This window comes from Haematobia irritans, chromosome 1 (genome assembly GCF_050003625.1).
Source record: "Haematobia irritans isolate KBUSLIRL chromosome 1, ASM5000362v1, whole genome shotgun sequence".
Classification (NCBI taxonomy): domain Eukaryota; kingdom Metazoa; phylum Arthropoda; class Insecta; order Diptera; family Muscidae; genus Haematobia; species Haematobia irritans.
Window position 1 is genome coordinate 97,499,509 of NC_134397.1, and position 27,097 is coordinate 97,526,605.

The 27,097-nt window shown below is 33.7% G+C and overlaps 1 protein-coding gene and 3 long non-coding RNA genes across 4 annotated transcripts; 2 read left to right on the forward strand and 2 right to left on the reverse strand.

The window, feature by feature from the left end:
- Window positions 1–616: 616 nt before the first annotated feature.
- On the reverse strand, window positions 617–4,379 carry LOC142228802 (uncharacterized). Its single transcript, XM_075299325.1, has 5 exons — window positions 4,091–4,379; window positions 3,034–3,899; window positions 2,513–2,944; window positions 1,442–2,459; window positions 617–1,398 (listed from the first exon to the last, which is right to left on the reverse strand). The coding sequence occupies exons 1-5, from the start codon at window positions 4,377–4,379 to the stop codon at window positions 617–619; spliced, it is 3,387 nt and encodes a 1,128-aa protein (XP_075155440.1).
- An 8,535-nt stretch (window positions 4,380–12,914) lies between these two features.
- On the forward strand, window positions 12,915–13,764 carry LOC142240296 (uncharacterized). The gene is made up of 3 exons (XR_012723223.1): window positions 12,915–13,181; window positions 13,246–13,352; window positions 13,418–13,764. It is a non-coding gene; the product is annotated as an uncharacterized LOC142240296 (long non-coding RNA).
- A 2,194-nt stretch (window positions 13,765–15,958) lies between these two features.
- Window positions 15,959–19,039, forward strand: LOC142240305 (uncharacterized). Its single transcript, XR_012723229.1, has 6 exons — window positions 15,959–16,234; window positions 16,324–16,411; window positions 16,583–16,646; window positions 18,491–18,556; window positions 18,686–18,761; window positions 18,855–19,039. It is a non-coding gene; the product is annotated as an uncharacterized LOC142240305 (long non-coding RNA).
- On the reverse strand, window positions 17,145–18,234 carry LOC142240301 (uncharacterized). Its single transcript, XR_012723224.1, has 3 exons — window positions 17,922–18,234; window positions 17,753–17,857; window positions 17,145–17,687 (listed from the first exon to the last, which is right to left on the reverse strand). It is a non-coding gene; the product is annotated as an uncharacterized LOC142240301 (long non-coding RNA).
- Window positions 19,040–27,097: the final 8,058 nt, after the last annotated feature.

The window sequence follows — 27,097 nt, forward strand, 5'->3', positions numbered from 1 at the left end:
TCTAAAGGAGTCAGCCCCGGGTTGCTAGGTCAGCGGGACACATGACGCCAAGAGTGGCCAACCTTCTCTTGAATCTTTGCGACTCTATTGCCGTCGATAGTTGTCCAACTGTGGGAAGGCTTCTTAAGCCACGCCAATACGCCAATACAACTGAAATATCATCCTTTGGTTTTTGCCACTTGTATCGTGTTTGCAACTCCTGCAAATATTCCCTTTTCCACCTCTGTGCAAATTTATGTTGCATAACCTTTAACTTATTCCAGCGGTCTAATAATTTAAAATCCTCAGGAATTCCCTCTGGAGCTGCCACCAAAGGAGCTCCACGTATGAAATGACCCGGTGTCAGTGCAAGTAATTCATTGGGATCGTCGGACATGGGAGTGAGAGGTCGTGAATTTAAAACGGTCTCTATACGAGCCAAAAGAGTCGCAAACTCCTCAAATGTATACTTTTGGCTTTTCGCCACTTTCCGAAAGTGCATCTTGAATGACTTCACACCCGCCTCCCAGAGTCCTCCCATATGGGTGCATTTGGGGGGATAAATGACCACTTAAATCCCAGGGAAGCGTATTTCTGACGAATATCTTCAGAAACGCTTTTGAAAAACTCTGCGATATCATGTCGTAAAGTTCTCTCTGCTCCAACAAAGTTGGTACCATTTTCCGAGTACGTAACCCTTATGATAAGGTGCTTGTCGTAGAATAGATGTCTTTATGAGGAATGGTCCTGCAAAATCCATTCCTGTTACGGTGAACGGCAATGAAAAACTACTTCTTTCCAAGGGCAATGCTGCCATGATCTGGGAATGCACTTTTTGTTTGTACAAAACACATATTTTGCATCCTCTAATACATTTCCTAATTGCCGATCTTAATCTCGAAACATAATACTCCTGACGAACCGTTCTGATCATCAGGTTATGTTCTGCATGCATAAGTAAATTATGAATGAAATTGATGAAAAGATCACAATACTTGGACTTTACAGGGAGAACGATGGGATGACGTTCATTATAGGGTAAGTCCGAGTTGGCCAATCTGCCATTGATTCGAATAATATTGTTTAAATCAATAAATGGATTCAGGGGGCAAAGGGGACTTTTATTTGAGACCATTTTAGATGTGCTCAACATGTGGAACTCCTGCGGATAGAATTGACGTTGGGTTAGTGAAATTAACTTATTTCGAACAAAAAGGAACTCTTCCTGACCAATGCACCTCGAACTGAAGGAAGTCGGGGGATGAAGTGTGCTGAATTTCTTATAGACCAATCTGAATACATATGCGAGAACTCGAATAGCTTTATCCCAACTAGAGAATCTTTCTAAGATATCATCACCGTTATCAGATATGTGGAAAACTTCAATTTTTCTCGCTTCAGGAGGATTTTCATGAACGACTGAGAAATAAGGCCATTGCTCGGGGGGGGTTTGAAAGCCAACTTGGACCATGCCACCAAAGAGAAGAGTTGGATAACTCCACTGGGCTGCAACCTCTCGATCCCAAATCGGCAGGATTATCAGCCGAACGTATGTGGCGCCACGCACAATTTTCCACATTTTTAATTATTTCAGCTGTCCTGTTAGCTACATAGGTTTTCCATGATGAGGGAGTTTTAGCCAGCCAAGCTAAGACTATAGAGGAGTCGCACCAGAGATACAGTTTATAACTATTTAATGGGAGAGTGGACCTTAGCTGACATACAAGTCTTGAGAGGAGCACAGCACCACAAAGTTCCAGCCTTGGAAGACTGACTGGTGCTATTGGGGCGACTCGGCTCTTGGCGGCTAACAGATTTGTATGGACTGAGTTTTCCGTTTGGATACGTAAGTAGACGGCAGCGCAATATGCCTTCTCCGAGGCATCACAAAACCCATGTACTTGTATTTGAGCAAAGGGAACAAAATTAACCCAACGTGGTATGACAATTTGAGATACATCATTAAGATTATGTGCAAAAGTGTTCCACTTTTGTAGGGTGTGGGGTTTTACGCATTCGTCCCAATTAGTCCCTTCCAGCCACAGTTGTTGAAGTAGAATTTTCACCTGTACTATAATTGGGGTCACCCATCCCGCGGGATCAAAAAGTTTGGACGCCAGACATAACATTTTGCGTTTGGTAAGAGAGTCTACGAGGGCAATAGGTTCTGCCTTATACGAGAAGCAGTCAGTAAGGGCATTCCACTGAATCCCTAGAGCTTTGGTATCGCTTGCCTCATGAAATTTTAAAAGGTTAGAGTCGAGAAGGGTTTCCTTAGGAACTGATTGAAGGACTTCAGGACAGTTCGAAGAAATTTTCCTTAAAGGAAAACCGGCAGAGAGTAGAAGCTGAGAAAGTTGGGTGAGATATTGAGTACACGATGCGATATCATGGGCACCGGACAATATGTCATCTACATAAATCTCGGTTCTGAGTATTCGGGATGCTTGTGGGTCAGTCTCCTCTGAATCCTTAGCGAGCTGTTGAAGGGTGGGATTGCCAAATATGGGGCGCAATTTAAGCCAAAAGTAACTGTTTTCAAAACAAAATCCCTAATGCCACTAGTGGGTGTCGGACGAAAAAGGATACGTTGGAAGTTAAGATCATCCTTGTGCACTCGTATTTGGCGGTACATTTTCTCAATGTCTCCGCTAAAAACGTATTTGTAAAGACGCCAATTCAAAAGTACGGACATAAGGGGAATTTGTAAGGTAGGGCCTACGTAAAGCACATCGTTCAGGGAAGCTCCCGATTTGGTTCTCCTTGAACCATTAAAAACAACACGGGTCTTCGTACTACGACTCTCTGGCCTAAATACGGCATGGTGAGGCAAGTAAAATGACCCATAAGTGTTCGGTAATATAACCTCATCAGTATTCACACTCTCCATGTGGCCCAGAGATATATACTCATTCAAAACATTGTGATAAGCATCGAAAATTTCCGGTCTAGATTTAAGAGTACGCTCCATACGAACATATTGTTAAATGCCTGTGTCCTCGAGGGACCCAAATGCACCTGGTGGGGAAATTCCTTTCTAAAGGGGAGTCTCACCACATATCGACCATCTGAGTCCCTTAGGGTAGTCCTCTCAAACAATGACTCACAAAATTCAACATCTTCTGGAACACAGTCTTGAATATACAATTCCTCCTGTTCCCAAAATAGCCTCAGTTGCCTCGCAATGGGGTCCTCCTCGTACTCTGTAGTTTCAATAGAAAATGATGAAACACTCTCAGAGGTCACGGGGCCACTCACTACCCACCCAAAAATTGTCAGCTGAGCGACCAGCGAATCACCAATCTTCCTTAGTCCATCCAAAAGTAGTTTTGGTAGCAGATCACTTCCGATTAATATATCAACAGGGCCAGGAGCCAAAAACCCAGGGTCAGCAAGATCGATGTCACTTATATCATCAAAAAGACAATTCGGCGATGATGGTAAAAAATTAGGTAATAATTTCGTGATTCTCGGGACCACAATGGCACCAACCGAATGATGTCGGTTGTGCTTTTCCGAGTAGAGATTAAAAGTGCACAGTTCGTTAGAGTTCGCTACTATCGATCCACCCATTCCCCGAATCTGAAAATTTCTATACTCCAAAGTAAGGTCAAGGCGTCTCTGAAGAGACTTCGAAATAAATGTCCTTTCGGACCCCTGGTCCAAGAAAGCCCTGGCCCGAAATGTGTCCCCATTGTGTAATATTGTCACAATTGCAGTTGGTAGCAATGTGTTCCCAGTGCCCGCACTATTGTGGGATATATGGTGTGCTGTAGTAGAGGCCAAGAATTGAGAATCAGGCGGCGGAACCGGGGCTTCGTTGCCAATATGAGCAATACCATCCTGCGACGTGAAGTTAGTCGCAAGGGTGTTTGGCAGAGCATTAGATGAGCTCGAAAGTGTAATAGAGTGCTGTTGTTCTTCTTGCAGTAAAAACAATTATATTTACTTTTACAGTTCTTGCGTATGTGAGAGTATGAAAGGCAATTAAGACATATGTTATTCCTCGTCACAAATGAATTTCTTGCGTATGGATCCAAATCACAAAATTGTGGGCAACTTTTTAAAGGATGGTCACCTTTACAAAACTTGCATCGGATTTGAGCCACACCTTCTGTGTTAAAAGAGTTAATACCAGAGTCAGTTCCTTTCTGACTCTTCGATCTCATCCCCTGTATTGAATTAAGTCTCTCGACTACCTCATACCGGTTAGACAAGAATGAATCCATATCCTTCCATTTAGGAAGTTCCCGGTGTGACTCCAAAGACTGCTCCCATAGTGAAAGAGTTTCATGGGGCAGTTTGGTCGAGCACAAGTAGACAATAATGGGATCCCAGTCCGACGTTGGGATATTTTGTGCCTTCAAGGTCGCCAAACTATCGTTGATTGTCGTTTGCATACATTATAATGTCTCACTACTTTCCACGACAACCGGTTTGAGATTAAGCAATATCCTCAACTGATTGTCCACCAAAATACGCCTATTTTCATAACGAGACCTGAGAGCCTCCCACGCCAGAATAAAATTTTCCCCACATAGCCTGTACTTCCTGACTATAGCCGCTGCCTGTCCCTGGACCTTAAGACGCAAATGATACAACTTTTGTACCGCGGATAACTTGGGATGTTCACCATAAACTGCGGTGAACATGTCCCTGAAGGAGGGCCACACTTCGTAACTTCCATGGAACACCTCTGTGTCACAAGGCGGTACCTTAATGCAGCTGAAAGAGTTATCGGGAGGCAAGTCTTCCAATCGGGCCGTCGCAATAGGAGTGGGAGAAACCAAAGTTTTTTGCAAATCAAGCAAAGCAGCTTTGCACCTATGAAAAGCCATAGTGCAACTTCTAAATTTCGACCTCACGGATTCGGTTTCCTCCTTTGACAAAGCGCCTTTAGTTGTACAAAGAGCTCTGTACGACTTCTGCACAGTGGCCCATCGTTCGCCCAAATCTTGCAAGGACACTTCCAAATAAGAATCTGTAAGTCCCTCGGATGATAAAATAGTGTACTCATCACAAAAGGTGATCAAATCATCCGAGTCGAAAATATATTCCTCCATTTTAAGATTCCAATGTCTCCACCTGTCAATATCGCACTTCCAGTACCCTCCCGTAACTACCGCGCATGAATAAATAAACCGTACAAACTATAGAACGGCACTCAATAATTTAAAGTAAGAAATACAAATTGAGGTCTTCGAAGATTCTATTGTATGCAATCAATATTCAATGTACTATGTTCTTTGGTTGTTACCTGTCATTGGTCTGGGATATGTTGTAATAGAATAACGTGTTGACTTACATTCAATGATATTAACGGCAAATCCACGATGTAGTCTAAATGCTTTGAGTGATTATTTTCCGCGTATTCTCCGCTTCCACGTTCAAAGCTGTATGGGTAAAAGGTTACCACACGTCGTAACTGTACCGGATCACTCCAGTGTCTTTGTACACAAATTATTGAGGATTTCACAACTTTGTAAAGAATGTTGCATTAATCAACCCAAAGTTGAACTGAGGTAAACATTTCATTCAGACTAATAATAAAAGGAAGAGCACGTGCCCGAAACTACCTCTTACAACACTTTCAGAATTACCGATTTTTCCTCTTCTCACTTCAAACATACGAGCACCAATATATCCACGGAAATCATAACATGTTTTCCACTCCAATAAAAATAATTGAATTTATATTCGTAGCCACAATAAGAAAATGTAATGTGAGCTCACACTAATAAACCGACACTGTGTATTCATCTATTTCACTAATTAATTCTCTGTGAATGCACAATTTTACAAATTTTCTATATTATTTTTCATTTTCTCCGCGCTAACTTTTGGAAGTTCTCGTAAACTCGTATGAGCCGGATGAACCAGGGTTGTAAAAGATTGTAGCTCGAAGAGTATGAAAGTTGCCAGAAAATATTGTAAACGGGATTCCACAAATATGAAAATGCGGATTAGCGTAAATATCTCTATAAGACTTCCCCACAGCAAGGATCAAAAAAGGTTCGAAGGACCATGTTAATTTCAAAATTGTTTCGGGGATAACCAGAGGTTATCAACTCAAATTTTAAGGTTACTAATTAGCAGAGTATATTATATATGAGTGCACAAGCAACAAACCAAGTGTATAGAGAGGCATTAAGCCTGTTCCTTTACAAATAATTTTGCACTAAAGAATTAATATCTGAATCATTCAAGAAGGCACAAATATTACTCCAACAGGAACTCTCCAAAATCAGGATTCCGATAATATTTACCATTCACCACTTTTCCAATTGTTTTCCAATGTACCACTTAATTGATTGGCTAATGAAACCAGAGAATTTCATTCAACAACTTACATAGGTATTTATTCTTTCAATATTTGGGAACAGAGAAATGAGGTCCGATCTGGTTGCGCTGTAGATGGAAAAAAGGCCAAACATCGTCGATCATTTTGGCAGGAAATGTCTTTTTTGGAACTTTACTGGCGACAACCAAAAGGGACGAGACAATAATTGCCACATTTGTCAGAAAGTTTTAATTCAACACAGGATAGTTCAGATTTTTCAATTTAAGGTACTATCTATACAGAAGAGTTCATATTCTTGAAGTAATTCATTAATTCATTAAAGTGAAGTTCAAAGTTTGTAGTTAACAAAAGAAATTCAATATAATATAAGAAAGATAATATAATGATAATGACTATACATTTTAAATATAGTTAATAGAGAATAATTTTGTTGTATATTGGGAATAAAATAATTATCTAAATGCTTTCAACACTGATCATAAAAGTAATGGTTTAGTTTGCACATTGACTTGCACCAGTTCTGACAGTAACAAGTCTCCGCACAATTCCAATCTTGGAACAGATATTCTCTTTATTGAGAAACCTTTTTTTGAGGCAAGGATATTGGAAAATACATTGATCCCTATTTTTACTCTTGCATACAAAACCGTTGCGTACGCTAGCTCCGAAGAGTCACAAATCCCGTGAAACTCAATTTCACAATTCGGAGAATAACGTATCCAACGAGGAATCACAATTGTATCTATATCATTATATTTTTCAATGAATGATTTCCATTTCAACAGATTCATTGGTTTTAAGAGATCATCCTAACCAATTTCTCGGTTACGAAATTAAAACAGTCGGAAACAAATCTTTCATCTTTCAACAAATACTCCCAAGGTCAATTTTGAAGAATTTCCTTACAATTGGAGGTCCATTTACGCAACTGGAATCATCCTGACTTCAAAATTTCCGTCAACTCATTTCTAGACTCTAAGCCATCAGGGATAGAATGAATTCCTACCAATTCGTCATCAACATATATATTTTCTCTTAAAATCATAGCCCCAACAGGAAATCGATGTTCTTCATCCTCTGCTAATTTCAGCAATGTCCTCAAAACTAAGTAAGGCGCACAATTCACGCCGAAAGTTACTGTAGTTATTTGAAAGTCATGTACCTCCTCTTCAGGTGACGTTCTGTACAATACCCGCTGGAACGGGCATGATTTGGATTCACAAGTATCTGCCGATACATCTTGGATATGTCCGCATTAAATACTATCTTGTACAAACGCCAATTAAAAATGAGAGAGACAATATCTTTTTGTAACACTGCGCCAGTATACAAACAATCTTTTACCATTCGATGACGTGCAAGAGGCATTAAAAACAACCCTCAACTTCGTGAGGCAGATAAAATCCACTTTCAAAAATATCTTTTGGTGTTTGGACAGGTTTCATATGTCCCAGGGACAAATATTCGTTGATGACGTTATCACACATATTTTTCAAGTCAATATTTTGGGACAGAGATTTTTCATTTCGTAGAAACTGGGTCAATGCGATATATCTACTCCGTCCGAGGTTCAAATTCGGAGGGGAATATGATTTGAAAGGCAAATTCACAATATATCTACCATTGGAATCACATACAGTCGTTGAAGGAAAAATATTTTCACAAATGGTATCCTCCTCCGAAGCAGTAACTCTGTTCGGAATCTCCTCAATTTTCCAAAATGTTGCCATTTGTTCATTAATTGACACCCCTTGCGCAATAAGACACTTGAACCACGCGCTTGGGAGGACAATAGTTCGATGGACCAGTCACGATCCATCCAAAAACAGTTTCTTGGGCCATTAAATACCCAAGAATGTCATGTTCAACGCCCTGACTCTTTCATCAAATGAGGATATCAACTGGGGCACTATTATAGAATTCGGGGTCTGCAAATTCCAATTTTGGAATATCCTGTCTCCCAACATTTAGAAATGAATGTGTGGGTACGTTTCCAGTAACACCTGGTACTACCAACGCATCAACTTCTGCAGAACCCCCATTTCTAGCCGAGCAAAGTGTAAAATACGCAATCTTTGAACATTTCGTTAAATGTTCACCCCCAAAGTCTGAAATGTCCGCGGAAATGGGCCTTGTTGGCAACTTCAGCAACCTCTGGGTTCGTGAAGATATGAAAGTGTCATCAGAACATGGATCAATCAACGCCCTGACTCTTTGAGACAAACCGCGGCTACCACTCGTATTTTTCCTCATGGGGTAATGTGTGATGGTTTGCGGCACATCTGGCTCATGTGGCTTGACAATCTGCCGCCATATGTCCCAGGCCTAAACATTTCAAACAGTGCCTGTCCCCTCCTACAATAGAAATTCTATTTTTGAACTCCATATTTAAAAATTTGGGACAGGATTGAAATTTATGTGGACCCTTACACAAGTTACGCAATGGATTGCTCCCATAGAGATAAAGTGAGTTTTGGTAGTTTTGCGGAACATTTGAATACAAATATTGGATCCAAAGACCCTACATCTATTTTATAAAGTTTCAGGACGGACATGCCCTTTGAAGCTTTTTGAGACTAGATGCGGATTCTTGTTTGCACTGAGGCAGACTGAATAGGCTTCGCAATTGATTGTTTATGAGAATGCACTTATTTTCGTATTGGTTCCTTAAATTTGCAATTTCGAAGCGCTCAGATGTCAGAGGTATATTTCTATTTATCTCCCTAGCTTTGCCATCTGTTTTTTGAAACAGATGATACAGTTTCTCAACAGAGCTTAGTTTTTTAATGTAGGTATTAAGTTCGAGTTTAGCGCTAAAATCGTCAATTTTTCAGGATTACTTTTCTTTAATAATTTATTTTAACATAAGGAATACAAACTTTTTGAAAATTTGCTTTGGGCTATTCCCCATCAAGTTATATTAAAATTTGCAACAAATATGTATAATTGTATGCCTTTTTTTACTGATTTAGTTTTCACTTTAGCGGCTAAACTCGAACTTAATACTCACCTTTATTATTAAAATAAATAGCTGTGAATAAATCCCTGAAACTGGGCCAGCTAACATATTCCCCATAAAAGACTTGGGTATCGCATGGTGGGACAGCAATCGATGTAGTCACGTTCCGATTATTTGTAGGAGACCTAATTTTTAAATTAATTAATTTTCAAACAAATTTCCTCTGTCCAATAACAATAGTTTACAAATAAAAATTTTCATGTACACTTGATGAGAATCAACTTTTCTTATGTATTTTGATCTTCTGAATTCGAAAAAAAAATGTTTAAATTTTTTTATGGAAAAGTTTTTTACTGAACAAATTATATCTCGAGTTAGAAATATCCGATTATATCGTTGTTGGTACTTAAATGAAAGGCATGAAGATGACGACTCTCGTCAAGCGTACAATTTCAGTGTAAATTAGTGTAATTGTCAGACATCTAATGTAAGCATTGTGGGCCCCTGTTTTCTTACTTTTAGCTGTGGCCTTGTCAGATTTTGAACTATCAGGGTCGGCGATACACTTCCTATAACTATTTTTCCACTCCACCCACAAATTCAGGAGTTCTCTTTTTCCGCCTCTATGGAATCTCATTCAAACCCGCCGGCTCAACCGACTTTAAACGTTCTTCAAAGAAAGCAATTTCTTCGCACCGTTGAATATAAAGGGTGATTTGTTAAGAGCGGCTGCGTCTTAGGTGGTCCATTCGGAAAGTCCAATTTTGGGCAACTTTTTCGAGCATTTCGGCCGGAATAGCCCGAATTTCTTCGGAAATGTTGTCTTCCAAAGCTGGAATAGTTGCTGGCTTATTTCTGTAGACTTTAGACTTGACGTAGCCCCACAAAAAATAGTCTAAAGGCGTCAAATCGCATGATCTTGGTGGCCAACTTACCGGTCCATTTCTTGAGATGAATTGTTCTCCGAAGTTTTCCCTCAAAATGGCCATAGAATCGCGAGCTGTGTGGCATGTAGCGCCATCTTGTTGAAACCACATGTCAACCAAGTTCAGTTCTTCCATTTTTGGCAACAAAAAGTTTGTTAGCATCGAACGATAGCGATCGCCATTCACCGTAACGTTGCGTCCAACAGCATCTTTGAAAAAATACGGTCCAATGATTCCACCAGCGTACAAACCACACCAAACAGTGCATTTTTCGGGATGCATGGGCAGTTCTTGAACGGCTTCTGGTTGCTCTTCACTCCAAATGTGGCAATTTTGCTTATTTACGTAGCCATTCAACCAGAAATGAGCCTCATCGCTGAACAAAATTTGTCGATAAAAAAGCGGATTTTCTGCCACTGATTTTGGTAATAAAATTCAATGATTTGCAAGCGTTGCTCGTTAGTAAGTCTATTCATGATGAAGTGTCAAAGCATACTGAGCATCTTTCTCTTTGACACCATGTCTGAAATCCCACGTGATCTGTCAAATACTAATGCATGAAAATCCTAACCTCAAAAGAATCACCCTTTATTTTTCTAGCAAACCCATTCCAATACAGTGATAGCAAGCGCATACATTTTTTAAAGCAATAAAAAATCCTTGATGAGATCTGATATTTTGTAGCTGATTTTTCCCCCACTCAGTATTCTTGAACCACGGTATTAATGTCTTTGGAAAATTAAGGGAAGATGTAAAACTTGTATGGAGATCAGTCGGTACTATCGTTGATGAATATTTTATAATCCCCAGGTGCGAACGATTTCCTGTGAGCCACTGTGCAATCAATAACGATTAATTTATTTTTCGGGAACTTTGATTTTCTTCTAAATATTTTTTATCTTATCTAACAGATAGTCAGATTTTAAAATGTTAATTTTTCTGGGAAATATGCAGATAAAATTACATCACAAAGTAAATCGACCCACTGTGTTATTTAATAGTATTTCAAATTTAAGGAACAGCTCTTATCTAGTTGTGTATTAATAATTTATCATTTGGGAACAATAAAGTGTATTGAGCAAATAATTACTTCAATCTAGACTAACAATCCAATTTTGTGACGACATACGAGGGTGGTTCGGAAACTTCTTAGCCTATCATGAAAGAGAATAGTTAGTTTTTCAAAAATATTTTTATTTTTCAATATAATCACCTGAAACTTCAATACACTTAGTCCAACGCTTTTCTAGCAATTCTATCCCTTGATTAAAATAGTTTTCCTCAAGGTCTTCAAAATAGTGGTTTACAACTGTAATTGCATCTTCATTTGAGGTAAAACGCTTGCCAGCAAGGAATTTTTTTAGAATTGGGAACAAGTAAGTCAGTGGGAGCTTAATCCGGAAAATAAGGCGGGTGGTCAAGCAACTCGTACTTTAATTCGTTGATTTTAGCCATTATTAAAACACTCTTGTGCGCTGGTGCGTTGTCTTGATGAAAAATTATTTTTTGTGTTGTAAACCAGGACGTTTTTCTCGAATTTGTACATTTAATTGATCCAAAAGGTTGCAATAGTACTCTGAAGTTATTGTTTTACCCTTTTGCAGATAGTCAATCAATAAAATACCTTTGAAGTCCCAAAAACCCGTTGCCATAACCTTACCAGCCGATTGAATTATTTTTTCTTTCTTTGGGGCACTTCCTCCAGGTTCAGTCCATTGTTTGGATTGTTCTTTTGTCTCTGGAGTATAGTGGTGGATCCATGTAAGGATGCCAGACGTGCCCTTTTAAAGAGCACATGTGCTTTTTTTTACAAAATGTGCTCTTAAAACAAGACAGGCACGCAAAAGTGCTCTATTTTTTGCATCACAACAAATATTAATCAAGCGCGATTCAATAAATGGTAAAAGTAACTGAAAATACGTAAATGTCGCACTAATAGATTTTCCTAGCCGTTATTTTCTAATTAAATAGTGTTTTACTTTATATATCAGAGTCGTAGAAGATGTTGTTTCTTCACTTTGTACTCTGTTCTAAATATAAACAAACTTCTTCAATAACGTTTTTCACAAAAACACCAAAAAATGACTTAAAAAGTATTGCAAGAAAATTAGCTTGAGTTGAAAGTGAGTTATTTTATGTTTATGGTATGAATCTTTTTGCTATGTTTAAATGAATTATATTTCAATAAATTGGAAATAAATGTTTTTCTTTTATTTGAAAAAGTGTGCTCTATTCTTTTCGTATGTGCTCTTTTTATAAGCTGAATGTGCTCTTTTTTCCTCTTCAAAATCTGGCATCCCTAGATCCATATCTCATCAACAGTTATGAAACGACGCTTAAAATCCATTTTATTTCGCTTAAAACGATCCAAACAAGCTTGAGAAATGTTCATTCTTATGCGTTTTTGATCGACTGTTAAAAATCGTCGATCAGTTAATACCATATCATGCACTTTCTGTTGTTGTTGCTGTTTTTGGACGTACACTACGTGGTTCATCTTCAATGCTTGTACGACCACGTTTAAATTCAGCAACCCAATTTTTTACTGTTGCATATGAAGTAGCACTTTCACCTAACACATTCACCATATCATTATGAATTTCTTGACCCGATAAATCTTTTATATGTAAATATTTTGTTGGGGGTTTCTTCAGTAAATTGGAAAGGAACTTAGTATGCAATCCCTTCAATAATCCCAATAAACACAAATGCAACAACTTTTCAGTTTGAGGGTAAATATAATTTTCAACATAAATTCAACTTGACTTGAAATAGCTCATCTTCAATACATCTTCAAATTGTTTGCGAATTACTTCCAATTTGCCAAAATGTTGACGAAATCTTTGAAAAGGTGTTGAAAAAATATGAGAAAACTTTGACAAAACACTACCCTAAAATGCAACGAAAAAACCATGTGGTTTTCAATACTTATTTGTGCAACGAAGTTCGTGGTCAATTGCAAGAAATTAAAAAATGGAAAATTTTAGACAAATAACCAAATAGTTTATAAAAATAGGTAAGTGAAAATAATAAATGAAATAAAACTTTAAGGAAGTCACTAAATGTATATCTCTTTGCAGAAAACTAAAATTATGGATTCTACGTTCTTGAAAACATTAAAAAGCTGACCGATGAAAAAAATGGTGGACAATTAACTGGAACTGCTTCAAATAGTTTATAATAATTGGTACGTCAATATGAAAAATTAAATCAACACTTTAGAGAAGTCACTAAATTTAAATCTCTTTGCAGAAAACTAAAATCTTTGGATGCTACATTCTTGCAAACATTAAGAAGCTGACCAATGAAAAATGAGTGGCTTATCGACAAGAAAAAGTTTCCAGAAACATTACAAGTACAACCAATTAAAATTGTTAAAAACAACAAATTGTTGAAATCAACAACTTCTGGATGAAAATGTGCATCACATTGTCAGTTTAATTCATATGCTATTATCAGTTTAAAATGGATATTTTGTGAATTTCTTCTGCTGGGAATCAATTCTAACACGCGGTCCAGTACGTTCCTAATTTCAAATTGCCCGCATGTTAATAAATTTTAATGCTGTTTTATGACACCAAAAGGAAGGAAATCGAATTATCAATGCAAACGTGTTTACTAATAATGTTTAAGATATTTAAAGTTTTGTTTTTTTTTTGTTCTTATTTGTTCATATGTTTAATAAGATTATTATGTATCAATTGGTATTGTAGTGTAGTGTATTTTTATATATTTTATTTTGAAGAAAATGAATAAATAATACAAAATTCATAGAATTTTCGCTTTGACTTTCAATTTGAAGTGGGGATATCATTCATACAAATTTAGGTTGAAAAGTATTTGCAACGATGTTAAATTTGAATTTGACTCGCATCGAAAATTGTTTAACAAATTATTGCGTAGCGATGCATTTCAATTTGAGGATAACACTTGAGATATTATTGCTAATGTGTTGAATTTCACTGTTGAGGGTAATGTCTGTTTTTTGTTGAGAACGCGATTTTCTCAACAATTTCTCAACTTGAATATTACCCTAATCCTTTGAAAAAATGTTTGAAAAATTGTTGAAATTTAGCATTTTTCAAACGTTTGTGTTTATTGGGATTATACCAAGGAAACCAACCAATCTGGTAACCAGCTAACGTTTACTAAAACAAAATTTCGTTTTACCAACACTCTAGCAATTTAATTCTCTTTTTTACCAACACCAAAGCTATTCGATCCTCTCTTTTTACATTAATATCTTTCCAATGCTAAATTGGTTTTCTATCCCTTTTTATTGAAAGACCGGTTTTTCTTATTTTACGATCCCGTTAGAATATATAAGGGTACAGAAAAATTGGGCTGCTGATGAGGCGCGAAAGAAGGAGGACAGTCAGAGATTGGACGTGAAAAAATAAGTCGATAGCGGTGCGGATTTTGAAAAGAAATTTTCTGTAATGGACAATACATTCAACGTTTGATTAAGAAATTAAACTAATATTTAAAAGAGATTAAATATCAAGACAATTCAATTAAATGTGTGCCAAATGTGAAAAAGATACCTTGAATGAATTCATTTTGCATTGTGTGTCAAATAAAAGAAAAAAAGCCAATAGAAACAAACGTAAAGCATAAGCGAATTATTTTCAAATTTGTATCAAATGTAAAAAAAACGGAAAACCGTAAAAACTTAAGAAAAAGGATTTTTTCCAAATTGTACCAAAGGTGTAAACGACAGAAATGAAAATAATTAATTTTGAACGGTACACATGGATATATTCCTAAATAACATTTCGGACACGTGCATTAAATTTATGTAAGTAGAATAAGTTATGTACATACCTAAGAGAAAAAAATATCCTTTTTTATATATAACTTTTCTTCTCTTTCAACAAATTTATATTGATTTATATTTACATTATTCACATATCCCTAAGATAGTATCTTTATTCTCTCTACACAGAAAAAAAAGTGTCTCGTAAAATTAAGAAGATTTTTACAATAATTTATTACAAGAATTTTCCAGAATTTTAGTTCATTTTTCGTATCTTGAACGAAAATTAACTACTCGAAAGGAAATTTTACAAATTCTAAGTAGCAATCGTTTAGTTCATGGCCTACAAAATACGATGGAAATTTCCTTAAAAAATTTCTTAACTGGTAGTTAAAAATTCGTTTGTCATGCTATAAAAATACTTGTGAAATGTAAAGTATTTTCTAAATAATAAGTGCAATTTACTATAAGATTTTTTTGTATGAGAAAATATTTTTTTACGAAAAATGAACTTGAAAGTGGATAGCAATTTCTTACTGACTATTCCTATAGTTAATAATTGTTGGTAAAAAATTACACAATGAAATATTTTTAGTTCACATGTAATTAAATTTATAGACATTTTCGTCAAAAATGGTAGATAACATTTCATGAAAATTTTGCAAATTTTAAGTTAAACGTTTCATCGCTCATAAACTGGTGTGCCTTTACGAATATTATTCTTAGAGTAAATTGTCAGCAGATGCGATGAACTAATGCATAGTACAGAGATCTTTATCGGAATAGTGGAATGTGATTAATGTAAAGATGATGTTACTTGAGTTTTGTTGTGTATACATGAGCGTGGGGTTGTTTTTATTTTTGTTCATTTAGTGGCTTGTGTGTGTGTTTGTTATTCGTTGATGGTTTTTGGCTGGATGAGGTGTTGTTTTCAATAAAGGCACATGTGTTTTTGTTGTTGTAGGAATGTTTTGGCTTTGCTTGGTTTTGTTTGGCATGCTTCAGTTGTATAGTTGGCGTTGGCGTGGGCTGTTGCATCTGTTAAGTAGGTATGCAACAAGGGAATATAAAGGCATGGAATATTTTGGATTTTTGAGTCATATATTAGTGTTTGTTTATTAAACCTTTTAAATGAAAGTTATTAATATTTTATCGGTAGTTTAGAAAAAAGTTATTAAGAATATTTAGTAAAATATGTTGAAATTGAAAGTGTATTGAAATTTTCATTATTCAATGTAAAAAATTAATATTCAATTCCAGATGAATTTGGAAAATTTTTGTAATATCTCAGCGTATAGTTTATTCATAAATTGGTAAGTATTTTTTTAATATGGCTTTCTTTTGAAAAGAATATTTTTTATGTATATTATTATTTGTTAATTATTTTTTTTTTGGAAACCAGTTTAATGTTTTTCTTTGTTGTAAAAGCGATATTTAATTTCAGAGCAACTCCAGACGGATTCAAACAAATTTAAAAAGGTAGAGAATTGGTAAGTTTTCTTTTAAAAATTGACTTTCTTTCAACTAGAATATTTACGTTTTTATGACCTTTTAATCATCAAAATTACAGGTTTTTAATACCTTATTTTAGTATTTTTTTAATTAATTTTTTTGGAAACTAATGTAATATTTTTAATGTAAAAATAAATATTTAATTTCAGAATAACCCCTTAAAATTTGGACAAATTTTTAGTACTCCTTTGCCTGTAATTTAATAGTGAATTGGTAAGTTTTCTTTAACTTTCTTTTAACCCTGGACAGCCATCCTTATTTTTTGTACATTAACGTCATCCTTCGTCATTTTGACTACGGCTGATTTCAAGACGATATAATTTTCGTCGTGAGCGAAAAAGTGAACCAAACTTGCATTTATTTTCTTATTCAATTTGGTTTTAACCCAATAAACACAAACGTTTGAAAAATGCTAAATTTCAACAATTTTTCAAACATTTTTTCAAAGGATTAGGGTAATATTCAAGTTGAGAAATTGTTGAGAAAATCGCGTTCTCAACAAAAAACAGGCATTACCCTCAACAGTGAAATTCAACACATTAGCAATAATATCTCAAGTGTTATCCTCAAATTGAAATGCATCGCTACTCAATAATTTGTCAAACAATTTTCGATGCGAGTCAAATTCAAAATTAACATCGTTGCAAATACTTTTCAACCTAAATTTGTATGAATGATATCCCCACTTCAAATTGAAAGTCAAAGCCAAAATTCTATGAATTTTGTATAATTTATTCATTTTCATCAAAATAAAATATATAATAATACACTACACTGCATAATACACTACAATACCAATTGATAAATAATAATCTTATTAAACATATCAACAAATAAGAACAAAAAAAAAAACAAACAACAAAACTTTAAATATCTTAAACATTATTAGTAACACTTTTTCATTGATAATTCGATTTCCTTCTTTTTGGTGTCATAAAACAGCATTAAAATTTATTAACATGGGGGCAATTTGAAATTAGGAACGTACTGGACCGCGTGTTAGAATTGATTTCCAGCAGAAGGAATTCACAAAATATCCATTTTAAACTGATAATAACATATGAATTAAACTGACGATGTGATGCACATTTTCATCCAGAAGTTATTGATTTCAACAAGTTTTTGTTTTTAACAATTTTAATTGGTTGCACTTGTAATGTTTCTGGAAACTTTTTCTTGTCGATAAGCCACTCATTTTTCATTGGTCAGCTTCTTAATGTTTGCAAGAATGTAGCATCCAAAGATTTTAGTTTTCTGCAAAGAGATTTAAATTTAGTGACTTCTCTAAAGTGTTGATTTAATTTTTCATATTGACGTACCAATTATTATAAACTATTTGAAGCAGTTCCAGTTAATTGTCCACCATTTTTCATCGGCCAGCTTTTTAATGTTTTCAAGAACGTAGAATCCATAATTTTAGTTTTCTGCAAAGAGATATACATTTAGTGACTTCCTTAAAGTTTTATTTCATTTCTTATTTTCACTTACCTATTTTTATAAACTATTTGGTTATTTGTCTAAAATTTTCCATTTTTTTTAATTTCTTGCAATTGACCACGAACTTCGTTGCACAAATAAGTATTGAAAACCACATGGTTTTTTCGTTGCATTTTAGGGTAGTGTTTTGTCAAAGTTTTCTCATATTATCTTCAACACCTTTTCAAAGATTTTGTCAACATTTTGGCAAATTGGAAGTAATACGCAAACAATTTGAAGATGTATTGAAGATGAGCTATTTCAAGTCAAGTTGAATTTATGTTAAAAATTATATTTACCCTCAAACTGAAAAGTTGTTGCATTTGAAAAACGCTCATCCTGTGTTTATTGGGAAGTAGTATAAAACAAAAATTCATAAAACGGTCGAATTAGTATAACTTAAATTTACCATTTCCCAATAGACTAAAATGCATTTTAAATCGAAAATGAAATTACGTGTCGTCATTTTGATGACTGTCTAGGAATATCAAGAATATTTGGTTTTTTATGCATATTATTATTTTTTTTCATTAGATTTTTTGAAAAGTTATTTAATAATTTTATTTAATGTTTAATTTCAGAGTAACCCAAATAATTTTGGACAACTTTTTATATTTCCCCTCAGCGTACAATTTAATAGAGAATTGGTAAGTTTTATATTAAAACTTTGGCTTTCTTTCAACTAGAATATTTATTTTATTATATTCTTCACATCGATAACAACACAGTTTTATGAGTTTATTTAGAATACTTCATTATTTCTCTAATTGTTTCAGGTACCAATTTTATGAGATACGTTTTCCAAAGAAAAGTTGAATTCCTTACACCATTTGATAAAATGCCCCAAATATGGTAAGTTACAAGCTAAAATGAAGAATTAAAAATTATATTTCATTACATGGTATTAATTTTTATCAATTTTCATTATTGTTTTAATTTTTCCAGCAAGATATGTGAAAAAATTACCTACGATGAATAAAAAAAGGATAAGTCAAAATGTCCAAACAGTGGGTTCAAATGAACTACTCTCTTTTCCATGTGGTCATAATTTTTATTCACAAAAAACATTGTATTAAGAACTTTCATCATAAGTTTTTATAATAAAGTACTTTTGCTTAAAGATAGTTTAATTTTAATGTATGAAAATTCTCATAATAGTAAAACGGTTTGTTGTTCCTTTAATTATTTAATTTCTCTATACTGTGGAATGATTGATTTAAAAATAGTCTAGTCGTCGACATTTTAAAGAGACTGTTAACCAATTTTTATTATCGGGTTTCCCACAAAATAAGCAAGTAAACCAAAATAATACTGACTTTTTAACTTGGTAGGTGTATATAAATCTTATGGTGTTGTAAAAATGAACTAAACTACAATGTTGTAGATGAACTAAAATTTAAGAAAATTATAAACTAGACAAGTTGAAAAAAATCTTAAGGGCTAAATCATGGTCAATATTACTACAGGTTAGTTCATTTTGCAATGGAAAAGGGTTCACTGTTTTTTCAGTGTATATTTTTTACCATATTTAACCGTGTCTATTCTGGTACACACATGTACAATTTTCGTGTGGTGTCACACTTAAAAGGTATTCTGGCCAACACTATACACCGTTATAGACCTGAAAAATGTACACGAACATTTCTTTTGTGTAGGCTTAGTGTACAGCCATCGTATGCCAAGTTAGACGTTTTTATAACAAATAAATAACAGATTCTGAAACTTGAATATGTATTTTATAAATATTTGCAAATTTTATTGGGAAAGTCACTTATATATGGCAGAAACCACGATTTTAAAAATCCATCTAAAATTTGAACCGAAATTTCCTCTGATTGGTGTATAAATTTTGGGTTTGTTTTAATCAGCTGATTTTCAGTGTGTTCGAAAGTATAATGTTGCCACAATTTTTAAAAATTAACACAAAAAAGTTGTAAGCAAAATTATCTTTGATTTTTGTGAATACTATCCGCTTTCCTAAACAAATCAAAGGTCTTTTTGAAAATATAAGGTAATTAAATTATAACTTTTACAAAATCAATGAGCTAAGAAAAGTGAATTTTACCAAATTTATTGCATGAAAAATATGGCATCTTCAATTCTGCAAAGTGTTCTTGGTGCACAAATCACTGAGCAAATTAAAAAAAACTAACGCCGCCAATATCTTTCTGCACATGGAGGCCGCCACGATAGAAAATTTGTTTGCAATATTATTGTAAATATTTAAGCAATACAAATGAGAAGAACCTTAACAGAAAGTTAATTATGCCCACTATAATTAAATTTCCTTTAATTTATGGATGTTAAAAACTGTTTGACCAAAACCAAAATAAAAACTTCTCCGCTGTCGAAAACAAAAACGAGAACGACACGGCGATCGTTTGTTCATGATTAACATTGAGGGGGGATAGAAAAAAACAAATCAAAACAAAGGTAGAAATCAATTGTCGCCTTCTTATTTGTTCTTGATAAATTGCTCTTGTCCTTACATTATTCACTGCTAACAAAAATCCGGCAGGCATTTTATGGCTTTGAATTACGCACTTTTAATTTTTTATGTTTATACCGGCAAAATATGTTTTGTTTATAATTTCTGTCTGCAAAAAATATGGCTTGCAAAATCAGCTGTCACATTTTTCGATTAAAAGTCCGAAAAAGTGTTCACACGTGTGACTCAGAACAACTAACAATGTGTGTGGTGTGTAGAATGTGTATAGTGTGGTGCACAATGCGGTGTGACCCAGAACAGGCATGAATAACATCATGTCACTATTTCTTTTACTGATTTTATTGTCTTGGTTATTTTTCTGGACATCACTTCATAGGTTATTGACGATTATATATGTGGTTTTAAAATATGGCATTCTTTTTACTATGATTACGCGGCGAATAATTTGGGTCGAAGAACCACCACTATTGGCGGAGCTGGCCACCTTACATCTTTTATGCCATCAACCCTTCTTATTGCCGACGTTTTAATAGCTTTATAAATTTAGAAGCAAAATATTTCAGAAAGACACGCGTAACAATTTAATGACAGCACGCATTTCTAATTTTTTCATTGTAAAAAAATTGCGGATGCGTCTTTTTTGAAAACCTGTTTCTATATGAAGAAGTTGCCAGATCAAAACAAAATTTAATATGTATTCATAACAGAGATGGAAGTTTCCAAAACACTTAACTTTTTTTTGTTTATACCGCGCTTTTTGTGCTAGGCTAAGAAGTTTCCGAACTACCCTCGTATTATCATTAGCAACATTTGACAAAAAATTTTCCATAAAAACATTTAATGGCAACGAAAAATTAAATTAAAAATTAAAAAACTTTAAAGTAAAATAAAATAAAATTTTGAAGAACAGAAAATGACGATGTTTATCTTTTGAAGAAATATGAGACACCAAACAGGCACAGCGCAAAATAACAAACAGCAAGCACCAATGCCAGGTACAAAAACCACAGTGACACTCAATGAGATACAGGCCAAAAAGTTTTGAAGAACTGGAACAACTTATAAACTCCAACTGTCCAGATTTCCCTGACGTCTAAAACGTATAAACGAGTAATTTTCTGCTACAATAAAGGCGTACTTTTTAATTTTTATTCAATTTTCCGCAAGCCGGCTATTTTTTACATGTTTGGCATTTTAGAGTTGCCAATTTGCTCCTTTTAGCTTCAAAGGCTCTGTTCGATATTAGAGGTGTGCACGTAACACGAAATTGTCGTGACTCACGCGTGAGTCGTGAGTCACGCTCATGGCAACGGCGTGAGTGTGCGTGAGCGTGATTAACAAACCAAAATGTCGTGCGTGAGCGTGAGTCACGAAAGTATCTTCGTGAGTGTGCGTGAGTAAAGATTTACGCTCACGAAAATAATCCTGCTCACCAACATAAAACGCTTAAGAGTTAAATTCATTTACAATTTTAGTGACACCTGGGATGTTAAGAGTGTAATAACGCTCTCGATTTTAATAATGCTCATGTTTTCAGACTAGAGGTGTGCACGTGACACGAAATTGTCGTGACTCACGAAAATTTTCGTGACTCACGCGTGATTCGTGAGTCACGCTGACGGCTACGGCGTGAGTGTGCGTGAGCGTGATTAACCAATCAAATGTCGTGCGTGAGCGTGAGTCACGAAAATAATATCTTCGTGAGTGTGCGTGAGTAACGAATTTCGGGAAAACACGCTCACGAAAATAGTCTCGCTTACGAACATAAAATGCCTACGAGTTGAATTCATTTATAATTTTAGTGACATCCTAGGTGTTAACCAGTTTTATAACGCTCTCGATTTTAATCATACTCATGTTTTTAGTCATGTTCTATACACAGAAAAAAAAGTGTCTCGTAAATTTAAGAAGATTTTTACAATAATTTATTACAAGAATTTTCCAGAATTTTAGTTCATTTTTCGTATCTTCAACGAAAATTAACTACTCGAAAGGAAATTTTACAAATTCTAAGTAGCAATCGTTTAGTTCATGGCCTACAAAATACGATGGAAATTTCCTTAAAAAAATTCTTAACTGGTAGTTAAAAATTCGTTTGTTATGCTATAAAACTACTTGTGAAATGTAAAGTATTTTCTAAATAATAAGTGCAATTTACTATAAGATTTTTTTGTATGAGAAAATATTTTTTTACGAAAAATGAACTTGAAAGTGGATAGGAATTTCTTACTGACAATTCCTATAGTTAATAATTGTTGGTAAAAAATTACCCAATGAAATATTTTTAGTTCACATGTAATTAAATTTATAGACATTTTCGTCAAAAATGGTAGATAACATTTCATGAAAATTTTGCAAATTTTAAGTTAAACGTTTCATCGTTCATAAACTGGTGTGCCTTTACGAATATTATTCTTAGAGTAAATTGTCAGCAGATGCTATGAACTAATGCATAGTACAAAGATCTTTATCGGCATAGTGGAATGTGATTAATGTAAAGATGATGTTACTTGAGTTTTGTTGTGTATACATGAGTGTGGGGTTGTTTTTATTTTTGTCCATTTAGTGGTTTGTGTGTGTGTGTTTGTTATTCGCGGATGGTTTATTTGGCTGGATGAGGTGTTGTTTTCAATAAAGGCACATGTGTTTTTGTTGTTGTAGGAATGTTTTGGCTTTGCTTGGTTTTGTTTGGCATGCTTCAGTTGTATAGTTGGCGTGGGCTGTTGCATCTTTTTAGCTGGTATGCAACAAGGGAATATAAAGACGTGGAATATTTTGGATTTTTGAGACATATATTGGTGTTTGTTAATTAAACCTTTTAAATGAAAGTTATTAATATTTTAACAGTAGTTTAGAAAAAAAGTATTTAGGAAAATATGTTGAAAGTGTATTGAAATTTTTATTATTCTATGTAAAAAAATAATATTCAATTCCAGATGAATTTGGAAAATTTTTGTTATATCTCAGCGTATAGTTTATTCATAAATTGGTAAGTATTTTTTTAATAGACTTTCTTTTAAAAAGAATATTTTTTATGTATATTATTATTTGTTAGTTTTTTTTGTGGAAACCAGTTTAATGTTTTCTTTATTGTAAAAACAATATTTAATTTCAGAGCAACTCCAGATGGATTCGAACAAATTTAAAAAATTGAGAATTTGTAAGTTTTCTTTTAAAAATTGGCTTTATTTCAACTAGAATATTTACGTTTTTGTGACCTTTTTATCATCAAAATTACAGGTTTTTAATACCTTATTTTAGTATTTTTTTAATCAATTTTTTTGGAAACCACTGTAATATTTTTAATGTAAAAACAAATATTTAATTTCAGAATAACCCCTTAAAAATTTGGACAAATTTTTAGTACTCCTTTGCCTGTAATTTAATAGTGAATTGGTAAGGATTCTTTAACTTTCTTCTAACCCTCGACAGTCATCCTTATTTTTTGTACATTAACGTCATCCTTCGTCATTTTAACTACGGCTGATTTCAAGACGCTATAATTTTTATCGTGAGCGAAAAAGTGAACCAAACTTGAATTTATTTTCTTATTCAATTTGGTTTTAATTAGTATAAAACAAAAATTCATAAAACGGTCGAATTAGTATAACTTAAATTTACCATTTCCCAATAGACTAAAATGCACGAATGCAATCGAAAATGAAATTACGTGTCGTCATTTTGACGAATGATGACTGATTAGATTTTTTGAAAACCTATTTAATAATTTTATTTAATGTAAAAAATAAATATTTAATTTCAGAGTAACCCAAATAAATTTGGACAACTTTTTATATTTCCCCTCAGCATACAATTTAATAGAGAATTGGTAAATTTTATATTAAAACTTTGGCTTTCTTTCAACTAGAATATTTATTTTATTGTATCCTTCACATCGATAACAACACAGTTTTATGAGTTTATTTAGAATACTTCATTATTTCTCTAATTGTTTCAGGTACAAATTTTATGAGATACGTTTTCCAAAGAAAAGTTGAATTCCATACACCATTTGATAAAATGACCCCCCCCCCCTAAATATGGTAAGTTACAAGCTATAATGAAGAATTAAAAATTATATTTCATTACATGGTGTTCATTTTTAACAATTTTCATTATTGTTTCCATTGTTTTCCAGCAAGATATGTAAAAAAATTACCTACGATGAATAAAAAAAGGATAAGTCAAAATGTCCAAACAGCGGGTTCAAATGAACTACTCTCTGTTCCACTTGATCATAATTTTTATTCACAAAAAACATTGTATTAAGAACTTTCATCATAAGTTTTTATAATAAAGTACTTTTCTTAAAGAAAGTTTAATTTTAATGTATGAAAATTTTCATAATAGTGAAACGGTTTGTTGTTCCTTTAATTATTTAATTTCTCTGTACTGTGGAATGGTTGATTTAAAAATAGTTTAGTCGTCGATATTTTAAAGAGACTGTTAACCAATTGTTATTATCGGGTTTCTCACAAAATAAGCAAGTAAACCAAAATAATACTGACTTTTTAACTTGGTAGGGGTATATAAATCTTATGGTGTTGTAAAAATGAACTAAACTACAATGTTATAGATGAACTAAAATTTAAGAAAATTATAAACTAGACAAGTTGAAAAAAATCTTAAGGGCTAAATCATGGTCAATATTACTACAGTTTAGTTCATTTTGCAATGGAAAAGGGTTCACTGTTTTTTCAGTGTAGGTAAATTACTCATAAAATTATTCCTGAGTCACGACATTTTTCGTGAGTCACAACATTTAAAAGATTTTCGTGCGTGAGTACAAATTTTCTTTTCGTGAACGTGCGTGAGCGTGTCCTACCAAAAAATATCGTGCGTGAGTGTGCGTGAATAAGATTTCTCCATCGTGAGTGTGCGTGAGCGTGAGCAAAATATTACTCACGTGCACACCTCTATTTCAGACGCGTCGCTAAGGTAAATTACTCAAAACATTGTTCGTGAGTCACGGTATTTTTCGTGAGTCACGACATTTTCGTGCGTGAGTACAAATTTTCTTTTCGTGAGTGTGCGTGAGCATGAGTCCTACCAAACAATAACGTGCGTGAGTAAGATTTTTCCGTCGTGAGTGTGCGAGAGCGTGAGTAAATATTACTCACGTGCACACCTCTATTCGATATGCAACCTCCAAGAAATATAAAACATACGTGCAAAGAAAAAAAACGTTTTGGTACCGAAAACGTTTTTCTTTTGTTAGAATTTTTTGAATTTCTTCGAAAAATTTAAACTTTTATCACCAAAAAAATTCGTTTGTTACAAAATTTTTATTTTTGCAATAAAAAAATAATTTTTGAACCAACACCATTTCGTGTATATCAAGCAATGTTCTTTTCTTTTCTTTTCATAATAAAAATTTAATATAATAGTATGTAATGTTGAACAGCGTTGCCAGAATTGTTTCACCAAAAACCGCTAGATTTGTACAAAAATCTAGCCAAAAAAAGCTAAAAAATGTTAAAAAAAAGCTAGAAAAAAAGCTAAATTTTTTTGTATAAAAAGTCACATTTTTGATTGAAATTTAACAAACTTAAAGGCTTTATTTCACTTAAAATGCATATTATTTTAATTGTATTCATTTTATTTCAATTTCTGTGAGACTGTAAGAAAATCTATGTCATATTAGCTCTGTTTGCGTACTCGATACATTTTGATTACTATCACAAATTTTTACTGGAAGTCCTTCATTTATATTTCCTAGTAAAAACTTTTTTCCCGGTAAACTTGCAATTATCAGCTGGTTAATCATCAAAATATCAATATATTTCGTTTTAACTGAATTAATGATAAATTCCTGAACGTGTACACTTCTCCTAATATTACCCAAGAGAATAAAACACATTCTAACTGTCTTGCAAGTTTATACTGAATAACTTTTATTCGAAAATTTCCCATACAAACCTATTGTCCAATTTTCGTAAATGTAAATCCATTCCATTAATAAATAGCAGATTTGTTTTGATCCTATCACTACGAATTTTTTATTGCATTTTTTTTTTGATGTTAAAAAAAAATAATACCACATTCAAAACTTTATTTTCTTAATTATTTCTATGTTCGGTTCCAAAGATTTTGTACACTAATGATTTTGGTATTGATTCTGAGTCAAATTTGAATATATTCGTTTTTTCAGCTTTTTCTTCATGAGCTATCACAGTGCTTTAAAAACGTGCTAACGACAACTTAAATTTCCAAATGCAGACTCGACTTTAAGTAGAAATTATTCTGTGTATACGTTTTTAAAATAAAATGTTGCAAAACCTCTTCTATTTTTGAACGCTATTTTGGTTTGTGGTCAAGATACAAAAACTCCACAAATTTAAAGACTACACGCAGAGAAGGAACATGATCACCTCAAACATGTTTCAAGAGCAAAATGTTATTTTTGTATGGTGACCATGTAACATGTTTGTCACTAAAATGTTATTTTATCGTCAAATATAAACTGCTTGCCGAAATCAGATACATGATTTCCGAGAAAATAACATGGTTGCGAAAACCATGTTACATGGTCACCACCCAAAAATAACATTTTTCTCTTAAAACATGTTTGAGGTGACCATATTCCTTCTCTGGGTGTATTTAATTAATTTTAAGAATTTTTTAGAATTGACCCTAGCCTTCTTTCATGAAAAGATACCCATTTTTACGTTGAATCACTTAACTATAAGGACAAAACGATTTTATCGGCTTTTGGACAAGGAAAACAGTTTATAACATA

Excerpts from the sequence above, each read along its gene's own strand:
- LOC142228802 (XM_075299325.1), bottom strand. The coding sequence starts at position 4,379 with ATGCAAACGACAATCAACGATAGTTTGGCGACCTTGAAGGCACAAAAT. Across the intron at positions 3,900-4,090 it reads TAACTCTTTTAACACAGAAG|AACAACAGCACTCTATTACA; the intron begins GTGTGGCTCAAA and ends TACTGCAAGAAG. Across the intron at positions 2,945-3,033 it reads ACTCAGATGGTCGATATGTG|CGTACTCTTAAATCTAGACC; the intron begins GTGAGACTCCCC and ends GTTCGTATGGAG.